The sequence below is a fragment of the Camelus bactrianus genome, chromosome 6, assembly GCF_048773025.1.
Source record: "Camelus bactrianus isolate YW-2024 breed Bactrian camel chromosome 6, ASM4877302v1, whole genome shotgun sequence".
In the NCBI taxonomy this organism is placed as follows: domain Eukaryota; kingdom Metazoa; phylum Chordata; class Mammalia; order Artiodactyla; family Camelidae; genus Camelus; species Camelus bactrianus.
In genome coordinates, this window is record NC_133544.1 from 74,130,977 (window position 1) to 74,157,684 (window position 26,708).

The 26,708-nt window shown below is 36.9% G+C and overlaps 2 protein-coding genes across 7 annotated transcripts in view; one reads left to right on the top strand and one right to left on the bottom strand.

Annotated features, from left to right (window-relative positions):
• Positions 1-134, bottom strand: part of UBR1 (ubiquitin protein ligase E3 component n-recognin 1) — a 134,192-nt gene extending 134,058 nt beyond the window's left edge. The window contains exon 1 of the mRNA XM_074365981.1: positions 1-134. The gene's annotated coding sequence lies outside the window, so the exon portion shown is untranslated.
• On the top strand, positions 65-26,691 carry TMEM62 (transmembrane protein 62). 6 transcript variants are annotated; one of them, XM_074365986.1, is made up of 14 exons: positions 65-202; positions 750-861; positions 2,020-2,157; positions 4,217-4,290; positions 7,734-7,875; positions 10,284-10,408; positions 10,552-10,674; positions 13,664-13,819; positions 15,643-15,802; positions 17,484-17,597; positions 19,508-19,592; positions 22,119-22,223; positions 24,045-24,163; positions 25,846-26,691. In XM_074365986.1, the coding sequence occupies exons 3-14, from the start codon at positions 2,140-2,142 to the stop codon at positions 26,170-26,172; spliced, it is 1,548 nt and encodes a 515-aa protein (XP_074222087.1). In that variant the 5' UTR covers positions 65-202; positions 750-861; positions 2,020-2,139; the 3' UTR covers positions 26,173-26,691. The 6 variants fall into 6 exon arrangements, with proteins under 6 accessions (XP_074222087.1, XP_074222090.1, XP_074222085.1 ...); XM_074365989.1 differs by having other exon boundaries at positions 68-202; positions 4,245-4,290; XM_074365984.1 differs by having other exon boundaries at positions 179-499; positions 4,245-4,290.
• The last annotated feature ends 17 nt before the right edge of the window (positions 26,692-26,708 follow it).

Here is a 26,708-nt window from a genome sequence, read left to right on the forward strand (position 1 = left end):
CGAGGTCAGGATTGATTGTCTAAGGCGGAGCCAGGACTCTAGCCTCCGCCCTCAGTTCAGGGCTCCTTCCCTGCCACACCTCAGCAACCGCGAGTGGCGTTGGGGGTCTCGGTTTCCTTTTCTTCACCCGCGTCACATTAGCAAACCGAGCCCAGAGACGCGGGCGGCGGGCCAGGAGGAGCAGGTGCACCGCGAGGCGCAGGTGCGGGCGGCGCCCTAGGCCCCGCGACCATAGAGTCCGGAAGTCCGGCCAGAGCAGCTCCAGGGGCGCCGGGCGGTCCGGGCCGCGGACGGCAAGGGCCGCGCCCCTGCGGGCGGAATGGCCTCAGCGCTGGCCGTCAGGGTGGTCGCCGGGCTGGCGGCCGCGGCCATGGCGGCCGTGCTCTTGGAGCACTACGGCCTGGCCGGCCCGCCCTCGCCCCTGCCCCAGCCCCGCGTCCCACGAAGCCCACACCCCGCGCCGGGCCCCGCGGCCACCAACATCTTCTGGGGTCTGCAGGTGACGCAGCGGGAGCTCAGGCGCGGGGGTGGGTGCAGAGCTGGCCAGAGGCGGTGAGGCGCCGGCAGTTTTCGCCGGGGCGTGACCCGTGTCTGCTTGGGCCCAAGCTCTGGGCGGAGGGAGAGGGGCTCGGTCCCTACCTGGGGGTTCGTTGATGCGCTACATCTTTGCCTTTTCTTTCCGTTGGAGAGAGCCACTGAGTCACCTCTCTCCGTGCCGCCTCTTCCTGACTCAAAGATCTGTTCCGCAGATATCCGACATTCACCTGAGCAGGTTTCGTGATCCAGGCAGAGCTGTAGACTTAGAGAAGTTCTGTTCTGAAACTATTGACATCATTCAACCAGCTCTCGTCCTAGCAACAGGTAGGGAGGTTGCGGTGCTGTCATGTTGTTCTGTGGTCTGGATGGTAGAATGCTAGCCAAGGCTGCAGCTTTTTACTTTCGGGTCGTTAGCAAACCTGTAGCCAGAGCCTCAGGTGAGTCCTTCTTCTGGAAAGGAGATGGGACATTATAATTTCCTTTGTTTATGGATAAGTGAGTCAAGATCCGGGCTAAATGACTTGCCATGGCAAATTTTGCTCAAGCGGAAGAAGCAGGGCTCATGACTCTCTTATTAGTGTCCCGTCTTGTGTATCTGTATCTGTCTTTTTGGTTGCACTTCTGGATTTGAGAGAGAATTAAGGAAAGCTCTTTAACCGCAACTCAAGAGTTTTCTTCCTCTTCCTCCTTTCTCTCTCTCTCTCTCTCTTTTTTTTTTTTTTTTTTTTTTGTTTCTGAGTTTTCCATTTTCTTTACGGTGTTAATCAATCTTATATTGACAGTTGCTTGAGGCTTCAAGTAACTCAGGACACTTTTTTTCATCCTTTGGTACTTCTGTGACTTGGGTCCCTAGAGTTTTCAAACCCCTAATCATTTGCTCCCAGCTGGGTTGGAGAATAAGCTAAAGGAGTATCTATCCTCGCTATTGGGGAATTCATCTTACATCCGCCTTACTGAAACACCTTTGCTGACAGGATAGAGTCTTCATTTTATGGAAACCTCAATTTTAAGTGTCTATCTAGTTTCCTAGAAATTTGGATATTTCGTTGTCCAAACTACACATACCCGACTGTTGCTTGCTATAAAAATAATTCTTGGTCAGATCACATATCTTGATTTTGAGTTTGGAAAATAAGGTCACTCTGCAGAGTGCTGAAATTTCTTATTAAGGAGTTTTCATTTTATCACAGTCTCATGATGCATTTTTTACTGCTCTCTTTAAAGATATATTATTCATAACCCATTTCTAATATCACAGGAGGTTTAATAGGCGCTTGCTAACATCTAAGAAAGAAATAAAGCCCTTGCTGAGAGTTTTATTTTAGATGGCTTGCTGTGGACCGAGATGGACTCATAAGTGGTTATGCTTTACATGTTGAGTACTTTAAATATGTTTATTCTTTGATATGCATTAACAAAAAAATTGAACCCCCAGCTCAGATTTATTTTACATTGTGATTCAGTTCATCTGTAAATCTACAGGAGACCTGACAGATGCCAAAACAAAGGAACAGTTGGGATCCAGGCAGCAAGAGGTAGAATGGCAAACTTACCAGGGTATTCTGAAGAAGACAAGGGTCATGGAAAAAACCAAGTGGCTCGATGTCAAAGGAAATCATGGTAAGAGTCAAGTCCCAGTTATAATTAAGACTAGATTTTTTTTCTCCTTCAGGAGCCTAGTTTCTGCAATTTAAAATGGGAGATTGTAACTTAGGTTTAGGTATAATGGAGGCCACAACTATGAAATCCAGCTATGTATAATATGTGATTTTAAAACTTCAGATGTAACTGTTAGGCCTTGAGGGGAAAGTCGGTATGGTCCTTTCTTTACGTGGAAGGAAAGCTTCTAGCAAACTCCTTGCAGATGGATGCTTAAAAATATATAATTTCGCTAAGTGAAAGAAGTCAAATCTGTAAGTTTACATACTGTGTGATTCCATTTATATGACATTCAAGAAGAGGCAAACTGTAGACAGGATCGATTACCGTTGTCCAGGGTTGAAGACAGGGTAGGGTAGGGGGAGAAGTTGACTACAAAGAGACATCATGAGATAATTTTGGGGGTGATGGATCTGTTTTGTGTCATGATTGTAGTGGTAGATATATGACTATGCATTTGTCAAAATCCATAGAACTATACTTCACAAAGATTGAGTTTTACTTTATATACATTGAAAAATTAAAATAGCAAATATATTCCCATATGCAAGGGGAAAGAAATGGATAATCCCTTCCCATTTTTTACATTATAATTGTTGTGTTAGTAAGGAAATGAATTATTTTTCCAGAGTCCTGATGGTAGATTTGTTTGTTTCATAAAAGTTGACTTTTTTATTGGTTACTTAAGTACTCCATTTGTCTGCTTCATTTGATTATTCATTGCTGTGAGTACCTTATTAATGTATTTTTTTAAAAGCTATATTTTAAACAAATAATTCTACCTGGTGAAATATAGCTATTGGTTTGATCAGAAAATGCCCTCTTTATAGATACAGTTGACCTTTCAAAAATGTGGGGGTTAGGGGCACCGACCCCCAGGCAGTGGAAAATTCATGTGTAACTTTACAGTTGGCCCTCTGCATCTGTGGATCAGCCAACTGAGGCTTGTGTAGTACTGTAGTATGTATTGAAAAAAAAATCTGTATAAGTGGAACCACACAGTTCAAACCTGTGTTGTTCAAGGATCAACTATAGTTCTTACAAAGCAGCTAGGAATTATAAATTAAAAGTAGGATATCTGGCTTACAACTTTCTCTGGTATGTTTACATTTCCCTTTTCTCCTGCTCTTAATTAGTGATACAGGTCAAATTCTTTTGCAATAAAAAGCAAATCTGTGTTTATTTTTTAAAGTTTTCTAAGCCAAACTACTGTCATTTTAAGTAATAAATATAAAATGGACTCTTGTGATTAAATAATTTGGATAGTCCTTTGAAGTTCATAATATTTTAACTTGACTTGTAATGGTATAAATGCTCATGGTATATATGTGTGTGTGTACACAAATATATATGTATATAAATCTTTATTAAGATTTAACTACAACAGAGTTGTTCTCCTAGCAAGAGGATTATGCACACAATAATGTTTCTTTGTAATTGGACTTACAGCTTAGTCTCTAAGATTATTAGAAATGTAGTAGATTCTTGGAAGTCAAAGCTGATAAACAATTTTAGCTATTGCAACCAGGGAAGCAAGCTCTATGAAATCATTATATTTCCAGATAAGAATTCTAAGATACCCTCAGCCTTACCCTTTATCATTATATAACTCCTTTATTACTGAATCTTTTTTAAGATTCAAGAAGAGAGGGCGTTGGCCCTGTTATCAAAGTCAACTGCTGCGTAAAAGCACTTGGCATGTGTCCGCACATCAAACATGAATCCAGTTCTTCCTGGCTTCCAGAATCACGTGATTAAAACAGCAGCGACCATCCAGTCTTATAACTTCAAACTGATTTATTCTGAATAGTACATAATTCAGAGTATTTATTATTTTTCAGTATACCAGGTGCCTTAAATAAGTTTCTAGATAATCTGAATTCAATTAAGTTATCAGATTTTAAAAATTAAAATTAAATGCCAATCTAATTAATTGACATTCTGTCATCTAAGGTGTTATTGAAAGAATTGTCATTTTTGTTTAGTCATTAATATGTTTGCATTTTTCTTTTTCATGTAGATGATGTTTGCTTTTTTTTTTAAATTAGATGCATTCAACATTCCAAGTCTGGAGAGTGTTGAGAATTATTACAGGTACTGTAATGACAGAAAACAGACCACAATGTAGAGTCTGTTACAAGGAGGGTGCAATTAATTAACTGAATGAATGAAAATGTTTTATAACAGAGAAAATTTCTGTATAAAGAACCTCTGGTAATTTAGAAAAGGGGCCTTTAAATTTTATTTATTTGTTTGTTTGTTTATTTATTTATTTATTTATTTAGGTGATTAATTTTTATTTGTTTCCTCAAACCTCTTCTTTCCTTCAATTCTTTTTATTTCATCTACTTTAATGCTTTTTGTTGGCTAATGGTACTTTTAACATTCCACAAAGACTTTTTTTTTTTTGCCATTGGTGGATAGCAAAAGTCATTTAGATCAGAGCTTGTGAGCCAGAGTACTGTGGATTTTAGGAATGCTGAGATACACCGCCTCTGTGGTGGCTGAAGAACCCAACTGGTCACCCCTGGCTGCTTTGTCCTTTCAGTCTAGTTTGTCATACAAATATTAACAAGATTTTTACGTGCCATGAATATGAAAAAGGCCGTGAATATGGAAAGATCTTTGACTTAGAAAACCAATTCTCTAGAATTCTTTTGGCTATAATCTCACTTTCTGGTCCAGGGTATTCAGTGGCTTTGTTCTACATTGCCAGTCAGTCAAGTAGCAAGTATTTATTGAGAGCCATCATTAGTTGGCTAGTGTGAGAGGTACAAGAGCTAATATTGAAAAATATGACCTCTACCTTCAAGTAAGTCTAGCTAAGGAAGATAAAAATTGTTTAAGAAACAATTAGAAAAGAGCATGGAGTGACTGAAATGCCAGCTTATTTGTTACACGTAATTATCACTATGAGAAATCCAAAAAGGCAGAGGTCAGCATGGGATAGACATAGAGGGACTTTTAATAAATTTTTATTTAAAAATTTTGGTGGGTCTTTTTTTAGGAGGGGTTAGGTAATTAGGTTTACTTATTTATTTAGTGGAGGTGCTGGGAATTGAACCCAGGACCTCATGCCTGGTAAGCACGCACTCTACCACTGAGCTATGCCCTCCCCATTGGAGACTTTATTTTTTATTTATTTATTTTTTTATTGATATATAATTAACATATAATATTGTGGGTGTTTAAGGTATACAACATGTTCATATGGTATATTTATATACTGCAATATGATTATCACCATAGGGTTAACTAATATCTCTATCATGTGACATAATTATCATTTCTTTTTTTGTTGTGAGAACAATTAAGGTCTAGTCTCCTAGCAGCTTTGAAGTTTATAATATAGTATTGATGGCTATAATTACTGTGCTGTGCGTTAGCTTTCCAGAAGTTATTTATCTGCTAGTTGTAGGTTAGAGAAAGTTCACAAAAGAAGTAAAAATTGTGTCCAGTCTTAAAAGATAGGTAGCATTTGGAAAAGTGAGAAATTCTAAAGAGTGTATTTTAGGCAAAAGGATCAGCATAAACAGAGCTTTAAAAGCTAGAATGAGCTTTGGAGGGCAGTAAGAAAACTGCTATCACCAGAATAAAGGTTCATTCTGAGAACTGGTATGACACTGGGTGGATAGTGTAGAGCCAATTTATGGAGGTCTTAGGTGACAAGCATAGAAATTTAGATATGATGGGTAGTCGTTCATAATCCAATGGAGGTTCGTAAGGAGATGAGTAACATAATGAAAATAGTATTGTATAAAGTGCAATTGCACAACAAAATAGGAAAAAGATGGGGATAAAAAGGAAAAGGGAGAGATTGGAGTTGTGTAGACCAAATGGAAGAATCCTGCTGTAGTCTAGCCATGATATGGAAAGAGCTTGAAATGAATAGAGATGTATCTGTCTGAACAAAGTTCGTGGGTATGGGGATGGTGACATCAGTTTGAGAGTGAGAGGGCAAAAAGCACTGGTTAACATTTAATTAGAGTCACTGCATAATTTGGAAGATGAGGTGGTTCTCTTTTGTTAATGTGAGAAAGGAAAAGGACAGAGATGAAAATCTTTCACTTCTTATTAACTATATCTTTGATGGTGACTGTGGGAATGGACTTAAGAGACATTTTCTAAGAAGAATTACTAGGACTTAGGGTCTCATTAGTTATTGGGAAAGTAAAATTATTAGTCACTTTAAAGATTCTTACCTTTATATTTTTGTTTCTAACCACCTAAACTTTATCTGGATTTAATAAATGACATTTTGCTAGAATTATAGGCAAAAATATCATCCTGAAGGAAAAGAAAAAAAAAAACCTTAAGGTTAAATCTTGATCTCTAGAATGGCCAAGAGAATGCCAACATTCAGAATTCAAAAATGTGAACTATTATATGTTTTAACCTCTGCTTTCAGATAGTTGGATTTATTTTTAGATAGTTGAATTTTAATATATGTCAGAAATGTAGGAAAGGGAACAACATATGTGAGATTACAAGATCCTGAAGAATAACTCTTAAAACAACTAAGCAGGAAAAGTATAAATAATATTTTGAAGGAGGAAAAAAACCCCAAAATAGAAATTTTAAAAATACGAAGAAGAGAGGTAATAGAACTGATGACTATTAATTGCAGTATCTATAATAATATATTTATTTATGATGTATTTGATGGCTCTTGTTGCTTAAGTACAGCTCCCTGGTAGCACATTACATTTCAGAAGTTTGTTTGTTTTTTTAATATGTGCTCTGAGGTAAAACATCATGTAAGACACTTAGATATTTTCTTATAATATTCTAACATTTGAATAATAAAGGTGTGCTCCCAATATAATCTGTACTTTCTTTCACATTTACTCAACAAATACTGAATGAGTGCTGACTCTGTATGCTCTATTATACATCCCTTCTCCCTGCTCTCACACTCCAACTTTCTGGACACCTCAACACTGTTGATACTTAAGGTAGTGGTGAGGATTTTCACTACTGGATATGGTGACCCTGCATATGTTACCAGTATATTTTTAGGAACTGAAAAAAGATTTACTGGTCCAGACCTAACTAACATTTTTCTCCTGGCTCAGTGACTGCATCTTTGCAAAGCTTTACTGTGAGTTAAGCCTCTGCAGTCCTGTTTCAAGAAGGAAAGACTTGTATCTCACTACACCAAGAATTCTGCTGGCTACTTAGTAGGCCCTCACTTAACTTTTTAAATGATTAATAAGCACCATTTCACTGGATTCTGAGTCATCTCTTTTTAAATGGTTAGAGGACTGCATAAATTAGCTTCTCTGCTTTGCTTGGTGACCTTGTGCTTGGTTACTGATGAATATATTTGCCTGAATCTTTGGAGACAATGGGAGGAAATCTTTAAAATTTCTTTTAATGAGTTTATTCATTGTGGATCTCGTTTAGCGTATTTCTCTGTCAGATTATGGAAATTTCCTTTTCAAAGGAAGTAAGATATAGTGTAACATTAGGGAAGGAATTTGAACTCATTCTGTCTTTTTATGATTGCACTAAACTTTCCTGTCTTGTATTTTTAGGAAATACTCAGCCGTACGTAGGGATGGCTCCTTCCATTATGTGCACAGTACTCCCTTTGGCAACTATTCTTTCATCTCTTTGGATGCCACCCTGAATCCAGGGCCTAAGAGACCTTTTAATTTCTTTGGAATTTTGGATCAGGTACAGTAAAAATCTCACTTCCCTTTGTAGCTAACCTTTTTTACTTTTCCTCAGATATCTGTGACTCACTTAAAATTATCCTGGATAAAAAAGTTCTTATCTAGAAATGCTTCAGAAAAATTTTATTGTAGTTACAGTTATGGCTAGAAGAAATTATTGACTACTTCAACCCTGTTATTGCTATCCCCATTCTTGTCCCCAAATCTGGGCAAGGAGTGCCTTATATTTTACGTTTATTCCGTAAACATTTATTAAATATGTACTAAGAGCGGCATGCACTTTGCAAGGTACAGAGCACACAGCTTTGTATACTATATTGTGTATTTCTAAATCCCCACAGTTGCCATTTCTTTTTTTATATCACAAATTTTAAATATTTTTATTGTCATAAAAATATATAATCTGCCATTTTAAAATGTACAGTTCAGTGGCATTGATTATATTTACACTGCTGTACAGCTATCACCAGGTTTTTTGTTTTTTGGTTTCTTTGATTGAAATATAGTCAGTTTACAATGTTGTGTTAGTTTCTGGTGTACAGCACAATGCTTCAGTTGTACATATACATACATATATTCATTTTCATATTCTTTTTTGTTATAGATTATTAGCCATTTCTGATCATCTGGTATTTTTTTGGTAAAAGAAGGCCAGCCATTGAAGTAAATAAGTTTCTTTTAAAGTATTTTTTGTAAGCTCGGTGGGGAAAACTTGCTGGATTAAAACTGTCTGGAAAGTCACAACTGAGAGCCTCTCCTTATTTCTTGGTGCAGCAAATGTCAGCTCATTAATGGGCACGTGTCCATATGCAAGACATATGTGCCCATATGTAAGAGTACAAGGTTGACAAGATCAAATCCCTCATTTCTTAGAATATTTAATCTGCTGGTGGGGTTTAAGACCAGTACAGAAATAACTATAACACAGGGCAGAATTTGCTGAGTGCTGAGAAAGTCAAAGTGATGTGAGGTTTCAGAGGAGCTTGAATGGAATATTGTCAAATGCATTGTGTTATGTTAGGCATTTTATTTATGAAGGTATATTTTGTTTCCTATCTACCAACTGACTTTAGACAGTGTTGATTAACTTATTTTAGAATAGTGCTTTAAAAATATATATATTTTTTATTTTTAATAGACTTTATTCTTTTAGAGCAGTTTCAGGTTCACAGAAGAATTGAATAGGAAATACAGAGAGTTCGCACATAGCCCTCCCCACCCACATATGTATATATATTCCCCTACCCCCAACATCCCTCATCAGTATGACATATTTTGTACAATAGATGAACCAACATGGGCACATTATTATCAGCCAAAGTCCATAGTTTACATTCGGGTTCACTGTTGACTTAGAATAGTGTTTTTTAAGATATGATTCAAGGATCATCTGCATGAAAATCAGCTGGAGCCTTGTAAACTGCAGATTTCCAGGCTTTGCCCAAGACTTACCAAATTAGAAACCCTAATAGGTGGGCCCAGAAATTTATTGCTATAAGCACCTTACAGATTATATTAATGTATATTTATGTATGTACAAGTTATTTTTGAACTAATCTTTATGAGGGATGATTTACATACAATAAAATGCACTCATTTTAAGTCTTTGAAGAGTTTTGACAAATGTATATAGTAGTGTAGCTGTCACTGCAGTCAAGATGGAGCATTTCCGTTATCCCAGAAAGTTCTCTTATGTAGTTAGTCTTCACCTCCACTCCCAGGGAACCACTGACTGGTTTTCTATCAGTATAAACTAGTGTGTTACAGAATTTTATATAAATGAAATCATACAGTATGTACTCTTGTGCCTGGCTTCTTTTACTTAGTATGTTTTTGAAATTCATCCATATTACTGTGTGTATCAGTAGTTCTTCCCTTTTTATTGCTGGGTAGTGTTCCATTGTATGGGTGTGGATATACTGCAATTTAGTGATTGTTCCTAGTTTTTGTTTATTATGCGTAGAGCTGTTGTGAACATTCAGGTGTCAGGTGTTCTGTGGACATATGGACATCTTGTTTTAGAAGTTTAGTTTCAGTATTCTCTTTATTGCAATGTGATATACAGGGCTAAAAAGATTAGTCGTTCTTTATTTCCATAAGTAAATTTATAAATAAATAAAGACATTTATGTAATTTAAACATTATTCTTTATTTTTGTTTCCTTATCTATCAAGTGGGACTAATGCCTGTCCTACTTAGCTCAGGGTTATTTTTAGGATCAGATGAATTATAAAGTATATGAAAACATTTTGAAGCTTACAGAGGTCCATACCAGTCACTCATTAATAGGGTTTAAGCCCTAGACATAATATACTTATTATTATAAAACTTCAAGGGAATTTAATCTGTTGACATTAGATTTCAGCCTGAGACCTAACTAATGCTCCCTCTGTTTTTCTCCCATTTCAGAAACAGATGGAGGAGCTTTTATTACTGGCCAAGGAAAGTAGTCGGAGCAACCACAGTATTTGGTTTGGACACTTTACAACGTCCACTATGCTTTCTCCATCACCAGGGATTCGGTCAATTATGAGGTGAGGCAGGCTTTCAAAATCAAAATCATTTCTAACTCTTCTATGTTACTCTACCTATCGTGCTTTCCTGGAGAGATATTTTTATTAGTTTGGCCTCACAAGTTACCTTTGTTCATTTATTTCATTTATTTTTCATTGGGTAGGTCGGCCACAGCTTATTTGTGTGGGCACCTCCATACTCTCGGTGGACTGATGCCTGTTTTACACACTCGTCACTTCCAGGGCACTTTGGAACTTGAGGTGGGAGACTGGAAGGATAACAGAAGGTAAGGGAACTACCCCACAAAATAAAACTTAGACATGTAAGTTTTGATAAAGCAGCAATAATTTTCTCATTGCTCTCATGAGTTACCCCAGTTAAGGAAAAACGTATGCTAGATCTGTATTTTTAAAGTAATATATGTATGTGGCAGTCTCTGTCATTACGCAAAAACTTTGTAGGGAGAGGATATAGCTCAAGCGCTAGAGCACATGCTTAGCATGGACGAGGTCCTGGGTTCAATCCCCAGTACCTCCTCTGAAAAACTAAGTAAATAAACCTAATTACCTACACCCAAAAAAAAATTAAGGAAAGAAAGGAAACCTTATTACAGCAGTTATGTCCAGTTGCTCAATGGATCATACTTTGAGAAGCACTAGGACTAGAAATATGTTATCTTTTCCCCTGAATTTTATATCTGTCTTTCTAGTTATTGCTAGATAAGGTGTTAGTGATACAAGTTCTTCAAATAGATGATAGTTGCTTTTATTAAGGTTAAAGTATTTTTAAAATTATTATTTAAAAAAATTTTTATTGAAGTATAGTTGATATACAGTATTATATAATTTATAGGTGTACAATATAGTGATTCACAATTTTTAAGGGTTATACTCCATTTATAGTTACTGTAAAATATTGGCTATATTCCTTGTGTTATATGTTGTGTCCTTGTAGCTTATTTTATACATCATAATTTGTATCTCTAAACCCCTACCCTTATATTGTCCCTCCTCCCTTCCCTCTCCCCACTGATAATCACTAGTTCTCTATACCTGTGAGTTTGTTTCTTTTTTGTTATATTCCCTAGTTTTGTTGTATTTCTTAGAATCCACATATAAGAGACATTATATAGTATTTGTCTTTCTCTATCTGACTTATTTCACTTGGTATAATACCCTCCAAGTCAATCCATCTTGTTACAAATGGCAAAATTTCATCCTTTTTTATGGCTGAGTAGTGTTCCATTGTGTGTGTATGTATACACCACATCTTCTTTATCCATTCATCTGCTGATGGAAACTTAGGTTGCTTCCATATCTTGGCAATTGTAAATAATGCTGCTATGAACATTGGGATGCATGTATATTTTGAATTGGTGGTTTTCTTTGTTTTGGATATATATCCGGGAATGGAATTGCTGGGTCATATAGTAGTTCTAGGGTTAAAGTCTTTTGAAGAGAAAACCTAAATTATTTATCAAAGGCATATAGTATAGTTATATATATATATATAGAGAGAGAAGAACAAAAAACATATTTTGAGAATAACTAAGTATAATAGTTAAATAAATAGATAAATATCATCTCATTATTTATTATCAATTGCTGTTTAACTTATTCAAACCCACTGCTGTGAAGATATTAGGTACTAAGTGAATATTTGTTGAGCTGAATATGTTATCTTTCTATTTTTAACTACAGTTGACCTTTGAACAACCTGGTTTGAACTGCATGGGTCCACATATACTCAGATTTTTTTCACAAAATACATACTACAGTACCACAGAATCTGTGGTTATTTAAATCTGTGGGTCCAGAACTGTGGATCCAGAGGGCTGACTGGGAAGTTATAATCAGATTTTAGGTCGGTGCCCCTAACCCCTGCATTGTTTAAAGTTCAACTGTACTTCCATTAATTAAAAAGTAACTTCATATCTTGGAAGGTACTTACTCATTTCACTAGGCTTTTCTAGAAACTGTAAGAGCTACGCTTGAAGCCTGCAATTAGTTGGCAACTGTAATTATTTTGAACTAAGACCTGTCTATTCATGACTGTGAGGCTATGGCTAGGCTGGGATTGCCTTTTACCAGATAACCTTCCTAACCTTTGATCAACTTCTGTATTTCTTAGAAATGCTACAGTTACAGGTTAAGTGGTGTTAATCATGGGGCCATTTCCTGTCTTTCTCTTCCCACCTGCTCTCCTGTGTTCCAACCCTGGGGTTTTATCTGGAGTTTGTTTTACTGAAAGGACCTAACCTCTACCTGCTCTTACAAACATTTAAATTGTATTAGTACAATAGAATAGTTTTTTAAACAGTTAACATATTAATAATATTAGGCTGGGCTTTGTTGTGGATGCAACAGATTTATTTAGCTAGAAATATCAGTGGCTTAACACAACAGCTGTTTATTTTTTTCATTTGTGTAAATTAGTGTGAGTTGGGGCATCTCTCTTCCATGGGGTGACTCAGGGATTCAGACTTCCTCCACCTTATAATGCCACTATTTTAATACCTCAATTCAATGGAGAACTCACTCCCACTCTTAAGTATTTTGGACCAGAAGTGTGATACATGTCACTTCTGTTCACAGCCCATTGGCCAGAACTAGTCACATGGTCCCAACCTAATACCAGGGAGACTGGGAAATGCAGGGGAGCACGTGGAGTATTTGGTGAGCACTATTGTTTCTGACATAGTTCATTTCTCTCCTCAGTTCTGAAAGTTAGAAAATACAAACTTTTGATTGCCTTTTAATGAGTAGTTACACCTTTCATTTTACATTTAGAAAATTAAAACCACTTAGCTTTTGTTATTTTCTTTGAAACTATAGAAATAAAGGTTTAAAAGCAGAATGGCAGGTTTCTAGTTGTGTTTAATATTTTATGTAGCATTGTTGGTGGGATGAAGAATGTCAGATATCATGAGGCTTATGATGTATGTTTTAGGTTCAAAATAGTCTTAAAGTAGAGAAATCAAATGAATTAGTTCAACAAGCATTTATCTAAAAATTAAAGAGTACATCTATGTATCAGACATTGTTCTAGGACACAGTGAAAATTCATTGCTTCAGTTAGATCCCAGTTGTGACAAATGTGAAGTATAAAGTGATGGGGGCAAGGGAAGAAAGAGAAACAATATTATGTATGCTGTATTCAAATTCATGGTCTCAGAAAGCATAGTTTTATACTTTTACATTTGTTCTGTCTATATCCTTCAGGCTGTCTTACAATATGAAGTGAACTAAATAACCTTATTGTCCTCTGGTCTCCAGGTACCGGATCTTTGCTTTTGATCATGACCTCTTTAGCTTTGCAGATTTGATCTTTGGCGAGTGGCCTGTGGTTCTTATCACCAATCCTAAGTCACTCCTCTATAGTTCTGCTAAACATGAACCAGTAGAAAGACTCCTTTACTCAACACATATCAGGTATGTAGCAGTTTTTCAGAATTTGCTTTCAGTTTGATATTGATGGAGATTAAGCGATTGTTTGCATTCTCATGTGAAAGCTATGAGATGCCCCACTTTCATTTTCTCAGCAATCTAACCATTACATAAAGATAAATTGCCTACTGTATCATTCCCATTCAGTTAAAAAATGTACAGTTTTTAAGCTGCTGAAATTTTACAAAAATTCAGAAACCCGTAATCCTATCATTATTTTTGTGTCTTTTATTCCAGCCTTTCTGTATGCATGTTTTTACATTGCTATAATCATAACATGCATATTCTTTTGTATCCTACTTTAAGAAATTACATCATATATCAGAAATGTGTGTATATATATATTTGTTTTGTTACATAGCCTTTCAAAAAAGCAAAAGCTATATTAGCCTTATGGAATTGAAAATTCATTTGGTATATGAATTTGACAGTGTAGATAAATAGAATGAAGCATGTGTCAGAATTTCCTTTCTTTTTAAGGCTGAATATTATTTCATTGCATGTATACACTGCATTTTGTTTATCCATTCATCTGTTGATAGACACTCTTGATTCCACCTTTTTGCTACTGTGAATGATACTGCCATGAACATGGGTGTACTAATAATCTGTTCAAATCCCTGCTTTCTGTTCTTTTGGGTATATATTCAGAAATGGAATTGCTGGGTCATGTGGTAATTCTATGTTTAATTTTTTGAGAAACTGCCATACTATTTCCCATAGTGGCTGCCCCATTTCACATTCCCACCAGCAGTGCACAAGGTACCCAATTACTTTTTAAAACAGATACCAATTTATAATGTTACTAAGTGATATGAGTGCCAATTTCACAACAATCATTATTATTGAATATTGTACTTTAAGAAAAGATTTATTAATTAATCTGGAAAAAAAAGGGTACCAAGCTGTTTTATTTCTTTTGATCACTAGGTAAGTGGAACATAATCTCTCTGTCAGGTTTCTTGACAGGAGCTTAGATATCAGATTTAGGTGTTATATTCTCTGAAATGGCCTGGTAGCCTTAGCTGTGTCTGTGACATTGCTTCTTCTGGGCACACACATCAGGAACCAAATGAGTAGATGGAAGGCTTGACATCAGATTAACGAAGTGAGATGTCTAACCTGTGTTTTTTCCTATGAGAAAAACCAGGACTTCAGGAGTTTCTTCAGAAGGAATTTTGGATGTACTCCAGCTTAATTTGTCAAAAGAAAATTGATTTTCCTTTCTGAAAAGTAAAAGAATAGTTTCTAATTTCTCCAAGTAGTAATAAACCAATCAGGCTTGCTGAATTATACAACTCCAAAGCCACCATTTAAAAAGAAACCAGATCATATGAATAGTCATATGAAAAGGTATACAGTGTAATGATATGCCTTAATAGTTGTCCCTTGATACCTTGGGGGGATTGGTTCCAGGACCCCCTGCGAATAACAAAATCCATGGATGCTCAAGTTCCATATATAAAATGGTGTATTATTTGCTTATGACCTATGCACATCCTCCTGTACACATTTAATCATCTCTAGATATCAATGTAAATACTATGTAAATAGTTTTGGCGCAAGGCAAATTCAAGTTTTGTTTTTTGAAACTTTTGGGAATTTTTTTTCCCTGCATATTTTCAACCCACATTTGGTTGAATCCACAGATTCCACATGCTTGGAACCTGCAGATCAACCAACAGAGGGCCGATTGTACTTACATCCTTTCAGGTTACAGTATGGTCATTCTTCTTTACAAAACAATGACAAATACCTAAAACCAATGACAAATACCTAAAACCATGCATTTATACTCTTCATTTTAGAGTCTTGGCCTTTTCCTTATCCTCCATTACTTCTGTCGCAGTTAAGATTGATGGAGTTCATTTAGGGCAAGCTAGTCATTTGTCTGGTCCTATTTTCATACTGAAGTGGAACCCAAGAAACTACAGTAATAAGACACATAACATAGAAGTAATTGTCCAGGTAAGTTAGTCATTTTCAACTTGCTATATAAATGATTAGGCTGCAACCATATTGAACTCTGATTTGGTTTTTTTTTTAAGTCAATTGATAAGATGAAACTAAGTTAATACAAAAATTGGAATATACTGGATTTAGTATATTCTGAAAATGGGCACTCAGGAGTAATTCTACTGTTAGACTAAAAACTGGGCAGAGATGAGTGGGCAACTGCTGGTCATAGTCCCCTCTTTTTTATCCCCAGGGAATTATTCTTTTGTTTCTTCCAACTTTGGCCAGTCCCTTTTCTGATTCAGCTTGGGGAACATTTAATTCTCTAGACCTGCCAGAGTAGAAAGTGATCATCATTACCAAAATAGAGCAGTTTCATCAACATTCTGAAACTCTTTTGTGCTCAAAGATTAGTTTCTAGAAGAAAAAAACTGTCAGTTTCTACAACTTTATGATTTGATGACAGTTATTAACTACTTAATCTTTTAATGTTAAGTCTTAGTTTGAAGATTACCAAGTAATGCTTTAGAAAACACATGTAATTATTTTCATTATCTTTTTTGTATGTATCTCAAACAGAGAAGGATTTTGAGCAGGCAGGAGTTATATACTGAGCTCCTTCAAAGAAGATACCAGACATTTAGAATTTTTTACTAAGTCCATGTAATAATCCTATGTGGTGGATAGTTTTAGTCCCAATTCATAGATGAGAAAACAAGAGAAGGCACTTTGCAGTGCCACCCTGTGGGCCAGTCAAGCCAGCTCCAGCATAATGCCGGTTTATCCTCCATTCATTATGAATTACCCGATCAGCTTTTCAATGAAGAATTTCTAGCAGCTATTGATGATCTTGGCCTAGATCCATTATAAAAGGGTGATCTTCAAATTGCCACTCCTGAATAGGAGTATTAATTAGAATAGTCCTGTAAAGAAAAAATTTGCCTCATCTATTTGGTACCCAATTAAGAGGTCGCACAGGATAAAGTCATCATTCTTCCCCCACCCTCCCTTTTCTGAACAGGTTTTCAGAATGAGTTGCTTCTCTAGCATCTGCCAAAGGTAACCAACTGAGTCTTTTCTTTCAGTATTATTCTGAATTCTGAGTTAAAAAAAAAATATTTGGTATGCTTCAGTCCATTGCATTTATTCTTTTTGAGGCTTAATTCTTCCATCTTTGGCCAGTGGGAGCCTCTTCCAGTTGGCCACTAAGTCCTTTGATACAATCACTGTAGTCTTTGTTAGTTTTCTTGCTTTCTAGTATGGAGATCTTCCAAGCTCTTCTTGTGCATTTCTTACTCAAGAACTAGAATCAGCTGTTTCAGTAAAGAGCACTGGTACCTTGTAGTGAGAAGTTTCTTCTGAGAATACCATCTGGGTGCTAGCCCAGCTAGCTCATTGTTACTGGATTTGTTACTATTTTTAGGCCTTTTCACTAACCAAAGGGAAACACAGATTTTTTTTTTTTAAAGAGGAAATGCATTGTGAGTTTGTGTTGATATTTCCAGTTCAAATCTAGAATTACAGGGGTTAAAAGAAGTTTTATTTAAAGTGCTTATAGGAAGAATCAAAAGTGAAAGAAAAAAAGTGTAGCTATTCTGAGATAACTGACAAAAGTTACTGGAAACTTAATCTTGGAACATTATACATCTTTAAATATGCAGTAGAGTTGCATCTCTGCTATGCTTATAAGTAGGATTCTTCTGGAAGAAGTAAGAATGTTCACCACATATTTTCTGCTCAAGATGATATTCATCTCAGATTTGATCCCCTGGCCTCATTTATTCTCCTTACTGACCATTACATCGTGGTGAGTAAATTCAACTAAGTGTTGTATGTGTTTTTACTAGATTTGGTAGGTCCAAAGTCATAAATAACATCATCATGTGATGAGAGAGCTGAACCTTATAAAATTGAAAGTTTAGTTATTTGTCTCGAAGAGTACAATGACTTTACGTTGATTTGAATTAAAAGAAGCAACAGCATGAACAAGTAATATCTGTTTTGGGATCTGAGTCTAACCAATGCCATAAAACCAGGATAACAAAGGGAATTATAAGAACTGTCCTAAATTGGATTAGGATTTTCTAAAACTAATATTTCATCCTACATAAATAATACATGCTTAATATAGCAAGCTTGGAAATTTTAGAAATAAAGTACAGTCAGCCACGTATCATTCTTTTATCACACTAGCCTTTATAACCATGGTATTTGTCATTATGACACTCTATATTTTTCTCTTATTTAAATTTTTATATGAGTTTTTAATATAAAACAATATACTTTGCATTCTCTTTTGCCACGTAATTTTCTCCACTAAGGAATTTGACTGTTTTCTCACATCAATTTGTATTATTTTAATTAATGATGCTTATTGTCTGCATTATATTGTCATAGATATACCTTAATTTATTTAACCACTTCCCTGTTCGACATTTGTTTCCATTTTTCCCTCAACTATAAAAATACCACTTGTAACTAAGTTTTTGCATATATTAGTTTTGTGGGAAATTTCTGGAAATGAATTATTGGATCAAAGAGCGGACATATTATTCTATATACTTTATTTATTATATAATTATACAATTTTAAAATTATTTATTATATTCATCATTTTTGATCTAGCGCCCCTCATTAAAGTATAAGCGCCATGAGGACTGGAATTTTTGTCTTTTTGATATGCCTAACAGAGTAAGCCCTCAAATAAATATTTCTTGAATTATAAATGGGTATTTTGTGCGGTTTCTTAGTTTTTAAATATACACTGTCAAGTTGTCTTTCAGAGAAACTCTGGCAATTTATACTCTATTTTCTTCAGATATCACCTATCTTGGGTATTGATACACATTACAATGTTGGGAAGAAAATTTAAATCCCCTTTAATTTCACCTTCCAGAGATAGATTTAGTATCTATCCCCACATACTTAAAATGTGAATTCATTATTATTTTAATTTTATTTTATTACTTGTGTGATTGTGCTTCTTAAAAATGACTAATGGGCATTTGCATCTCATTTTTACGAATCTTTTTGTGTCATTTATTAATTTTTCTTTTTGGAATTTTTATTAGCCACCTCGATCAGGCTTTGGAAACTTTGATGTACTTGTGAATTACCTGGGAATGTTAGTAAGAGGCACATTCTAGTTCAGTAGGGCTGAGACGGGGCCTGAGATTCTGCCCCGTCTGACAGACTCAGATTCCTGACAGACTCAAGGTGATTCCAGTGATGATCTGGGGACCATATTTTGAGAAACAAGAACCTAGGTTACATGTCTCTTTACTGTGAATTAATCTCCAAGAGAATGACTTCTTGATAGAGAAAGCAGAAGGAAAAGCAATCTCTGTTCACTCAGCCTGCAGTGTACTGTGTACTGGTTTTTTCACTTTTAGATGACTTTGCATAAAACAAATTATACTTATCTTAGTACAATGAAAATGGACTGTTTTAATTTGATTACTTTATATAACTGTATAAAATTACTTAGTTTCAACAATGGTCCAAGTATCCAAATCCTAAAAGAATAAGGCTGAGATACCTTATAATTATCTTTTTTTTGGTGGATCAGATGTTTAAGTCTCTATGACCATCTCTATATTTTTCTTATATAGTCATTTCTGCTAATAATGTCATTTCCGTTTTTGTTAGTGAGGCCATTTAAAAAAACTGTAACTGAACTGGTATATCTATTTCACATTAACATCTGTTTCCCTGCAGGCCCGGGTCCTTTTTGTGATGATTGTGCTGATCCAGCTCATCATTCTCATCACTTTCAGGTATCGAGCATATCCAGAGCATAAAGGTTAGTCACGATGGTTCCTTTTGTTCTCAGAAGACTTGACTTTAGTGTATCCTATGATGTCCTCACTATGGCGAAGTGATAAATATTCGTATAAGTTGTCTTTGCCTGAGCTCTGTGAGGTGCATCCTTCAAGGTATCATGCTCACCTCCAACCCACTCTTCCATACCGTTTTCTCCACCAGTTCCTAATGAGCTCTTGCTTCTCTGAATCCCAGTAGTCCTTCCTGAGGATTCATTCTGTACTTAACTGGCCAGCCACCTTGTTTTACACGACCACTTCAAACAGAGATACATTTTCTCCTCAACCAGACTGTAAGTTCCTCAGTATAGGAGCTCTTGTTTTCTGCTTCTTTTCTGTTTTCCACAGCACCCAGCACTAAGTTTGTGCATAAAAGACAATAAATATTTGTTGAAATAAATCTTCCTTATCCCTTGCTGGCTTGGATGAAATCCCTGGGGTCAGGAACTGATTGTGGGGGAGGGGAGCACTGTAATGATGATTAAATAGTAAAATGGTTAACTGAATAGGTAGTATACATATCCTACTGAATGTTTTCCTGCTTGTATATATTTGTAAAATTCTAAGAAAAACTTCAAGAAGCATTATTGCACATGTCTATTTTCCTGCACATAATGTAAATAAATACATATTTGTGGGAGGGCCCCAGCCTCCTTAGGTGGGAATACCAGTATGTTTCTATAGTTATTTAAAATTTACAACATATCTTTGCTTACATTATCTCACTTAATCCCTACAACAGTCCTATGAGGTAGGTATTATTGTCCCCATATTAAAAATTAGACAACTTAAGGATGGCAGAGGTTATGTAGGTTGTCCAATGTCTCATAGCTAATAAAAGGCTGCCCTCAGGTCCATTCTTTTCTTTAAATAGCATTTCTTAACTTTGACTACACATTAGAATCTCCTGGGGAGCTTTTAAAATCTTAGTGTCTGCACAGCACACTCAGCGTCTACACAGAATCTCCAGGATTAGGACCTAAGCATCAGTATTTTTTAAAGCTCCCCAGACAATTCCAATACACAGTTAAGGCTGAGAAGCCTTTTTCTGAAGCAATGTTTCTCAATCCTGGCTGCTTAGAATCACCCGGGTTGCTGCCTCAGTTCCCCTCCTCCTCAGGCCAATTAAACCAGACTCTCTGGAGGGTAAGACCTGGGCATGAATGTTTTTTTAAAGTGCCCCCCCCCCCCCAGTTACTCTACTGTGCAGCCAGAGAAGAGAATCATTGCTTAAAGCTTAAAGCATAACTGCCTCTAAGGCTATGGAATGATTTGTTTATAATAAATAAGAATTATTCTAGGTGGATATATAGATGAATACTTGTGAGAACTACCAGTCTAGAATGAGAAGGAAGCTGAGGGAGGAATGAGTAGCAAGGATGCAGCACACAAAATGAGAACAGCCATCCGTTATCAGGCCTTGTCTGAAATTAACAGTCAACAGGCTGAACAGTGTTAAGAGTGTAAAATGAATATGCTGGCCTGTTAGGAAGGACGTGCTGTTTAACGTTAATCAGGCTGTCTTTCACTGGGGCCTGTCCTTTAAATAGCATTACCACTAGAATGGCTCAGTGTGCACTGAGCTTCCCATCCTAGTCTTCTGCTGGCCCATGTACGATCAGCCACAGACAGGAATGAAATGGCTGGCTGCAGCTGAGGATCTTTGGTGCTTTAGACTGTGGCTGCCAAAAGGAGCTTCTCCGTGTGAAGCCTGGGCTTTCAATGGCACTGCATTTTAAGAGGTGTCAGTTTGGAGAGCTTTGGTGATCCCTTTCAGTTGGAGTTAAGAGGATAGCTGTGAGTTAAGAGCTATATCACAGATGGGAAAGGAATATTTGGACAGCTACTCGTACTTTAGGTGAGAGGGTATACTCAGTGGTAGAGTGCATGCTTAGCATGCATGAGATCCTGGGTTCAATCCCCAGTACCTCCCGTTAAAAAATAAATAAATAAATAAACAAAAATAAATCAACCTAGTTACCTCTCTCTCCCCACCCCCCAATGTTAGATATCATACTTAAGATTAAATTTTGGTATTTCTTTGATATGCCTTTGATATATTCTGATACAACTTTTGGAAGTTTGTATATTTGGATACTAAATCCCATAGAAAACAGACTTGACCACTCTGAGCTCAGTATATTTCAAACCTACACTAAGATAAAATGGTACTATGGTCCTCTGGCATGTGTGTCTCTATTTTCATTCATTTAAAAAAATATATATATATACACATATATGTGTGTGTGTGTGAGTGTGTGTATGTTGTGTGTGTCTCACAACTGCACCATGGCTTTGAACTTCCTGCCCTCTGCCATTCTAACTGAATGACCTTACCAGGATTCCTGCAACTTCTGAATTTAAAGTGGTGTCATCTGTATAATTACCATGTAACAAACGATTTGCTGAAGATATAGTAGATAGCCCATGGAATTCTTCTAGAAAATGTTATAAAGAGCATGAACTTGGCCTGTGTTCACTGGATTTTTCAAATTTATTCCTTTTAGGACCTCCAGGATTTATAAATTTGACCTCATTTTCTCTCTGTGTCTTGAGCAAAATAAACATCTTCTACTATTCTGTGTTGTTGCTGACCCTATATACAACGCTGGGTAAGTCAACTAGGAAATATGAGATTGTGGAGAATTCTGCCAAAGAACATATTGAGGATTTTGACAGTAGAGTCATTTAGGTTCTTGAGAGCATAACGACCGGCACATGGCTCCTTCATTTCCTGGGATGTGGTGTTGGGAAATAAAGTTTTTTCCTAACTTAAAGGACATTTAGTTGACACCAAGTTAACTTAAGTGTGCTAAGAAGACCATGACAGAATTAGTATTTGTATAGAAACTTAATAGAGGTTCAGTTTAAATCCCATCTCCTCACAGTAGTCTTCTTTGACCACCTCGAAACTTTACCCTTTTTATTTTCTTCATTACTTTATCAGAATTTATGATTATCTTCTATCATCTCTCCCCTCATTAGAATATCCATGGATGTCTTGTCTTGTTCACCTCTATGCCTAATGCTAAGCACAATGCCTAGTATGTAGTTGGGTGATTATTTACTAACATGTGATTTCGAAAATCTCAGCTCAAAAAAGAGAGAAACTGAGATGAGCAGTGAGTTCAGGCATATCTGAGCTCTCCTGTCATGTTAATTACCATACCCACTACTGACAAAGTCACTTAGTTACTTACGGAAGCAGAAAGCCCTGTGAGTCTCTTTTTAAAGCCTTTTATTAATGCTCCTTAGTGACTAAAAGTGGCACAGGAGCAGATTGTCTTTTACAATCTCCTATTTGTTGCTTAGTCTATGTTTTGTACTTTTATTCCACCTTTGGACTTTTCTTTTTTTCATTAGTAACTCCCATCAGAGAACAGAAAGTAGTTCAAGAAGAAGTATGACCCTTTACAATTCTGTGTAACAAGCTTCTCCTTGGAGGAGATTCTCCTTGGAGATCAGTTTCCTTGTTAGAAGACAGGTTGAAGCTCTTGTAGACGCTTGTAGACGCTTCTACCAGGAGGCAAAGCAAGTTATTTGGTTCCTGGCTGTAAAAGAAAACATTGGAAGGGGAGAAGTTGCTCCATTTTTAAAGGTTGAGACTTGAAGGGAAAACACTTTTTTAAACTAATATGTATCTAATGGAGTACATGTTATATAAATATGAGAAAATTACCTATGACTTTTTAAAGCTGAACTCTACCCTTACCAGCAAATGATGGTATTGCATTTTGAGAAAAGAAGTCTAACTGTTCGTTAATCACTCTTGACAATATACTAGTTGCAGAAGCCTGCACACTGAGAATAGGGCAGTCAATAATAGTAAGGAGTAGAGAAAAGTCATTCTGGCATTGCAGATGAAAAATGAAAGAAGCAAGTCAAACATCTGTACATGTCAACCCTGAGTGCGAGTATGTAGTTGATGTATGAAATAATGACTATGGGTCAGCAAGAAATGGTTAAAATTCATTAATAGTAATAAGAAAGAGAAGAAGTGCATTTTAGAATGATTAAAGTGGTTGAAATCTTATTGCTTAAAAGAGTAAATCTCAGTTATCTGGAAAAATTAACTGTCGTATCTATGAAATACCTCTTTGCTTCTTAAAGGAAATGTTAATGCATTATATTGAGGTTACTATTGCAACAGATTCTTCTAAATTTTGTGACTGTACTCCAGTCTGTTTCTGGAATCTTTTGTAGGTATAGCACGTACTCAGGCAGTTTTATAATCTAGAGAAATATGGAGGAAAGGAGCAAATAATTGATTAGCTAGGATATTGAGGGCAACAGAGATAAGAAGAAAAGCTATGCAAAAATACTTATAGATGACTAATCTCATATTTCCTCATTATTATATAAATGCATCTCATGATGTATGTAATCAGAGTCATAGTTATTTAATCTCCTTTCCTGTTCATTGCCTCTTTCAGGACCATGGTTTGTTGGTGAAATCACTAAAGGCAAATTGGGTTGCTGCTTTTCCTTTGGGATTTTTGTTGATGGACATTTCCTACAAGGCAGCTTAACATTTATAGTTGGAATTCTCCAGGTAAGAAGTCAGAAATGCAGTTTAAGAACACCTTGACCTTGTTGGACTAATTGCATAACAGTTATGAATTAAATCCAGAATCTCAAATTAAACACTATAGATCATGTTTCCTAATTTATTGGCAGGGCAATCTTTAATATCTGATGTTTTGTTTGCTTTTAGAGTGCTTCCTAAGCTCCTTCTTCCACTACTCTCTTGTAAACATCTAAAATACATTTTTGGCAGGCAGATTTATAAAAGGTGAAAGAGAGTTTTGCTTTTGTTTGTTACCAAAAGGTGGGCTTATATTTGTATTTTAATAAATAGTACACTTACCATGGATTTTATGTATCATGTAGGCCCATGGCTTCTAAATCTGCTCTATCTCTGACCTAGACCTCTTCTCCGCACCTCAGGTGCCTATATATCCAACTGCCATTTTACATCTTCCTTAGATATCTAACAGGAATCTCAACTTGATGTTATATCTCTAACAGGACCTTTAATTTCTATCCCCAAACCTGTTCCTCCCCCAGTTCTTTCCAATTTCAGTCAGTCATCCAGGATGTATCTTCTCCAGGCTGTATCTTTAATTCTTCACCTTCTCTCACACTTCAGTTCATCAGCAAGTACTACCTTGTTTGATCTGTCTCCATTACATGTCTTGAGTCCACCACTTCCACTATTACTGTTACCACCACCCTTGTCTAGGTCATAATTACTTCTTGCCTGGGCTACTGCAGTAACCCCCTAACTGCTTTCCCACTGCTGCTCTTGCCTCCCTATTGTCAGTATGCTACTCTGGTCCTTTAAAAATCTTAATTAGCTCACTCACTTCTCAGCTTAAAACCCTTTAAGCAGATCAGTGACATGGTCTGGGTCCTGTTGACTGCCCCAGTTTCCACCTGACTTATCATGTTCTAGGCCCATTGGCCTTAAATAGGCCAAGTCCTCTCCTACCTCTGGGCTGTTCATTTGTTTCTGATGCACTTCCTTCCACTGGCTCATTTCTGTCCTCCAGGCCTCAGAGAGCCCACCTCCCAGTTACCCTCCTGTGACCCAGTTATTTTCTCCATTGAATGTATCACAATATGTGATTATCTTCCCCCTTTTATTCCCCTTGTTTCTCTTCTCCCTGTTGGTATGTAAGCTCTATGATGCTTCTTTTCTGACTTGTTCACCCGTGTGTCCCTTGCCTAGAGCCTTGCACAGTGCCTGCCACATAATAGGTGGTCAATAATTATTTGGTGAATGAATGACTCATTTGGTAGCTAAACTTGGATTATAACTTAAATCTTCTATTTTGTATTCCAGTATTCATCATGCTACTTCAAATAAAAGTGCAGAGAGAGGAAAAATTATTGACACCCAAGTCCTCCCTCACTCTGCCAAAAAAAGTACTGTGTGTGTATATATACACATATATGTTCAATTCATTTCTACCTTAAACATTATTTGAGGGCTTCGACATAAATGAAATGATACTTGCCTTTAAGATGAACAAAAGGATACAGGCAAACCAACAACTGACTACAAGTCAACAATTGTGTTACAAGCAAGGGTAATTGAAGCATAAAGAAACAGATTGTTAACCCCTGAGAGAGAAAGCAACATATTTTTAGGAGCCACCAGTAATGTGTTAGTGAGATCTGACTCCTCCAAGGCTTGCTGATAAGCTAATGGTTCTGTTCTGCTTTTTCCAGCTGGTGTTTTTTAACATCCCCTTGATGATTTACCTGTGTTGGAGCTTGCTGCAGAGGTGCTTCGGTCACAACTTCAGGTCTCATCTCCGTCACGGAAAATACTTGAAAATTATCCCTGTTCACCTACTTATGTTACTGCTCTACATCTGGCAGATTTATTCCTGCTACTTTCTTCATATGACATACGGCACTCTCGCTTTATTATTCTCCCCTTTGCGGACCTGGTTGACACTGGTGACACCTGTTCTCGTTCGTTGTGTGTGGACACTGAACTCCACGGAGCTTGGAGCCTTCATAGTGCAGTTAAAAAGCCACCTGAGCTCCTGAAGGGCCACATCTCATCATGGACCTCTGTAGCCGAGGTTTCAGCCCCAACAGCAGGCAGAAGGCCAGTACGGGTGGACAAGCTGTAGAGAGCTGCTGTACCTTGGACGCCTGCGAGTTGGGGGGATTACCCACTACTGATCCTGCAGAATGGACTGCAGAAAAGTCTCTAAATTATGCATGAGTCCTTCCTTCTACAAGAAGGAAAGGGTTGATTTACTTTTGTGAAGAGAAGGCCCTAATCTAGAGGATCCAGAAGGCAGGGGCAGGTGTGTATGGGAGTATCTGAAGCCCAGTGCGTTTTTTACGTTACCTCATGTAAAGTACCTAGCACAGTGTCTCGAGCCCAGCAGCCATCAAGGGCTCCACTTAAAGGGCAGGGAACCAGTGCAAACTTGGGCGGGACCCTGACTACCCTTGATTGGTTCCCGGTCCTCTTTTCCCACAGGTTTATGGGCTCTCTGCTTCCTCGGTCGGGGTTGTCTTCAACTGATCAAATAAAAGAACGGTGAATAAGAAGTAGTACCTCTCTCTGGGCG

Bases quoted from the DNA above. Each gene is read 5' to 3' on its own strand.
- TMEM62 (XM_074365984.1), top strand. From the start codon at position 320: ATGGCCTCAGCGCTGGCCGTCAGGGTGGTCGCCGGGCTGGCGGCCGCG. The intron at 10,409-10,551 runs GTGAGGCAGGCT...TTCATTGGGTAG, and splicing joins GGGATTCGGTCAATTATGAG to GTCGGCCACAGCTTATTTGT. The intron at 13,820-15,642 runs GTATGTAGCAGT...TCTTCATTTTAG, and splicing joins CTTTACTCAACACATATCAG to AGTCTTGGCCTTTTCCTTAT.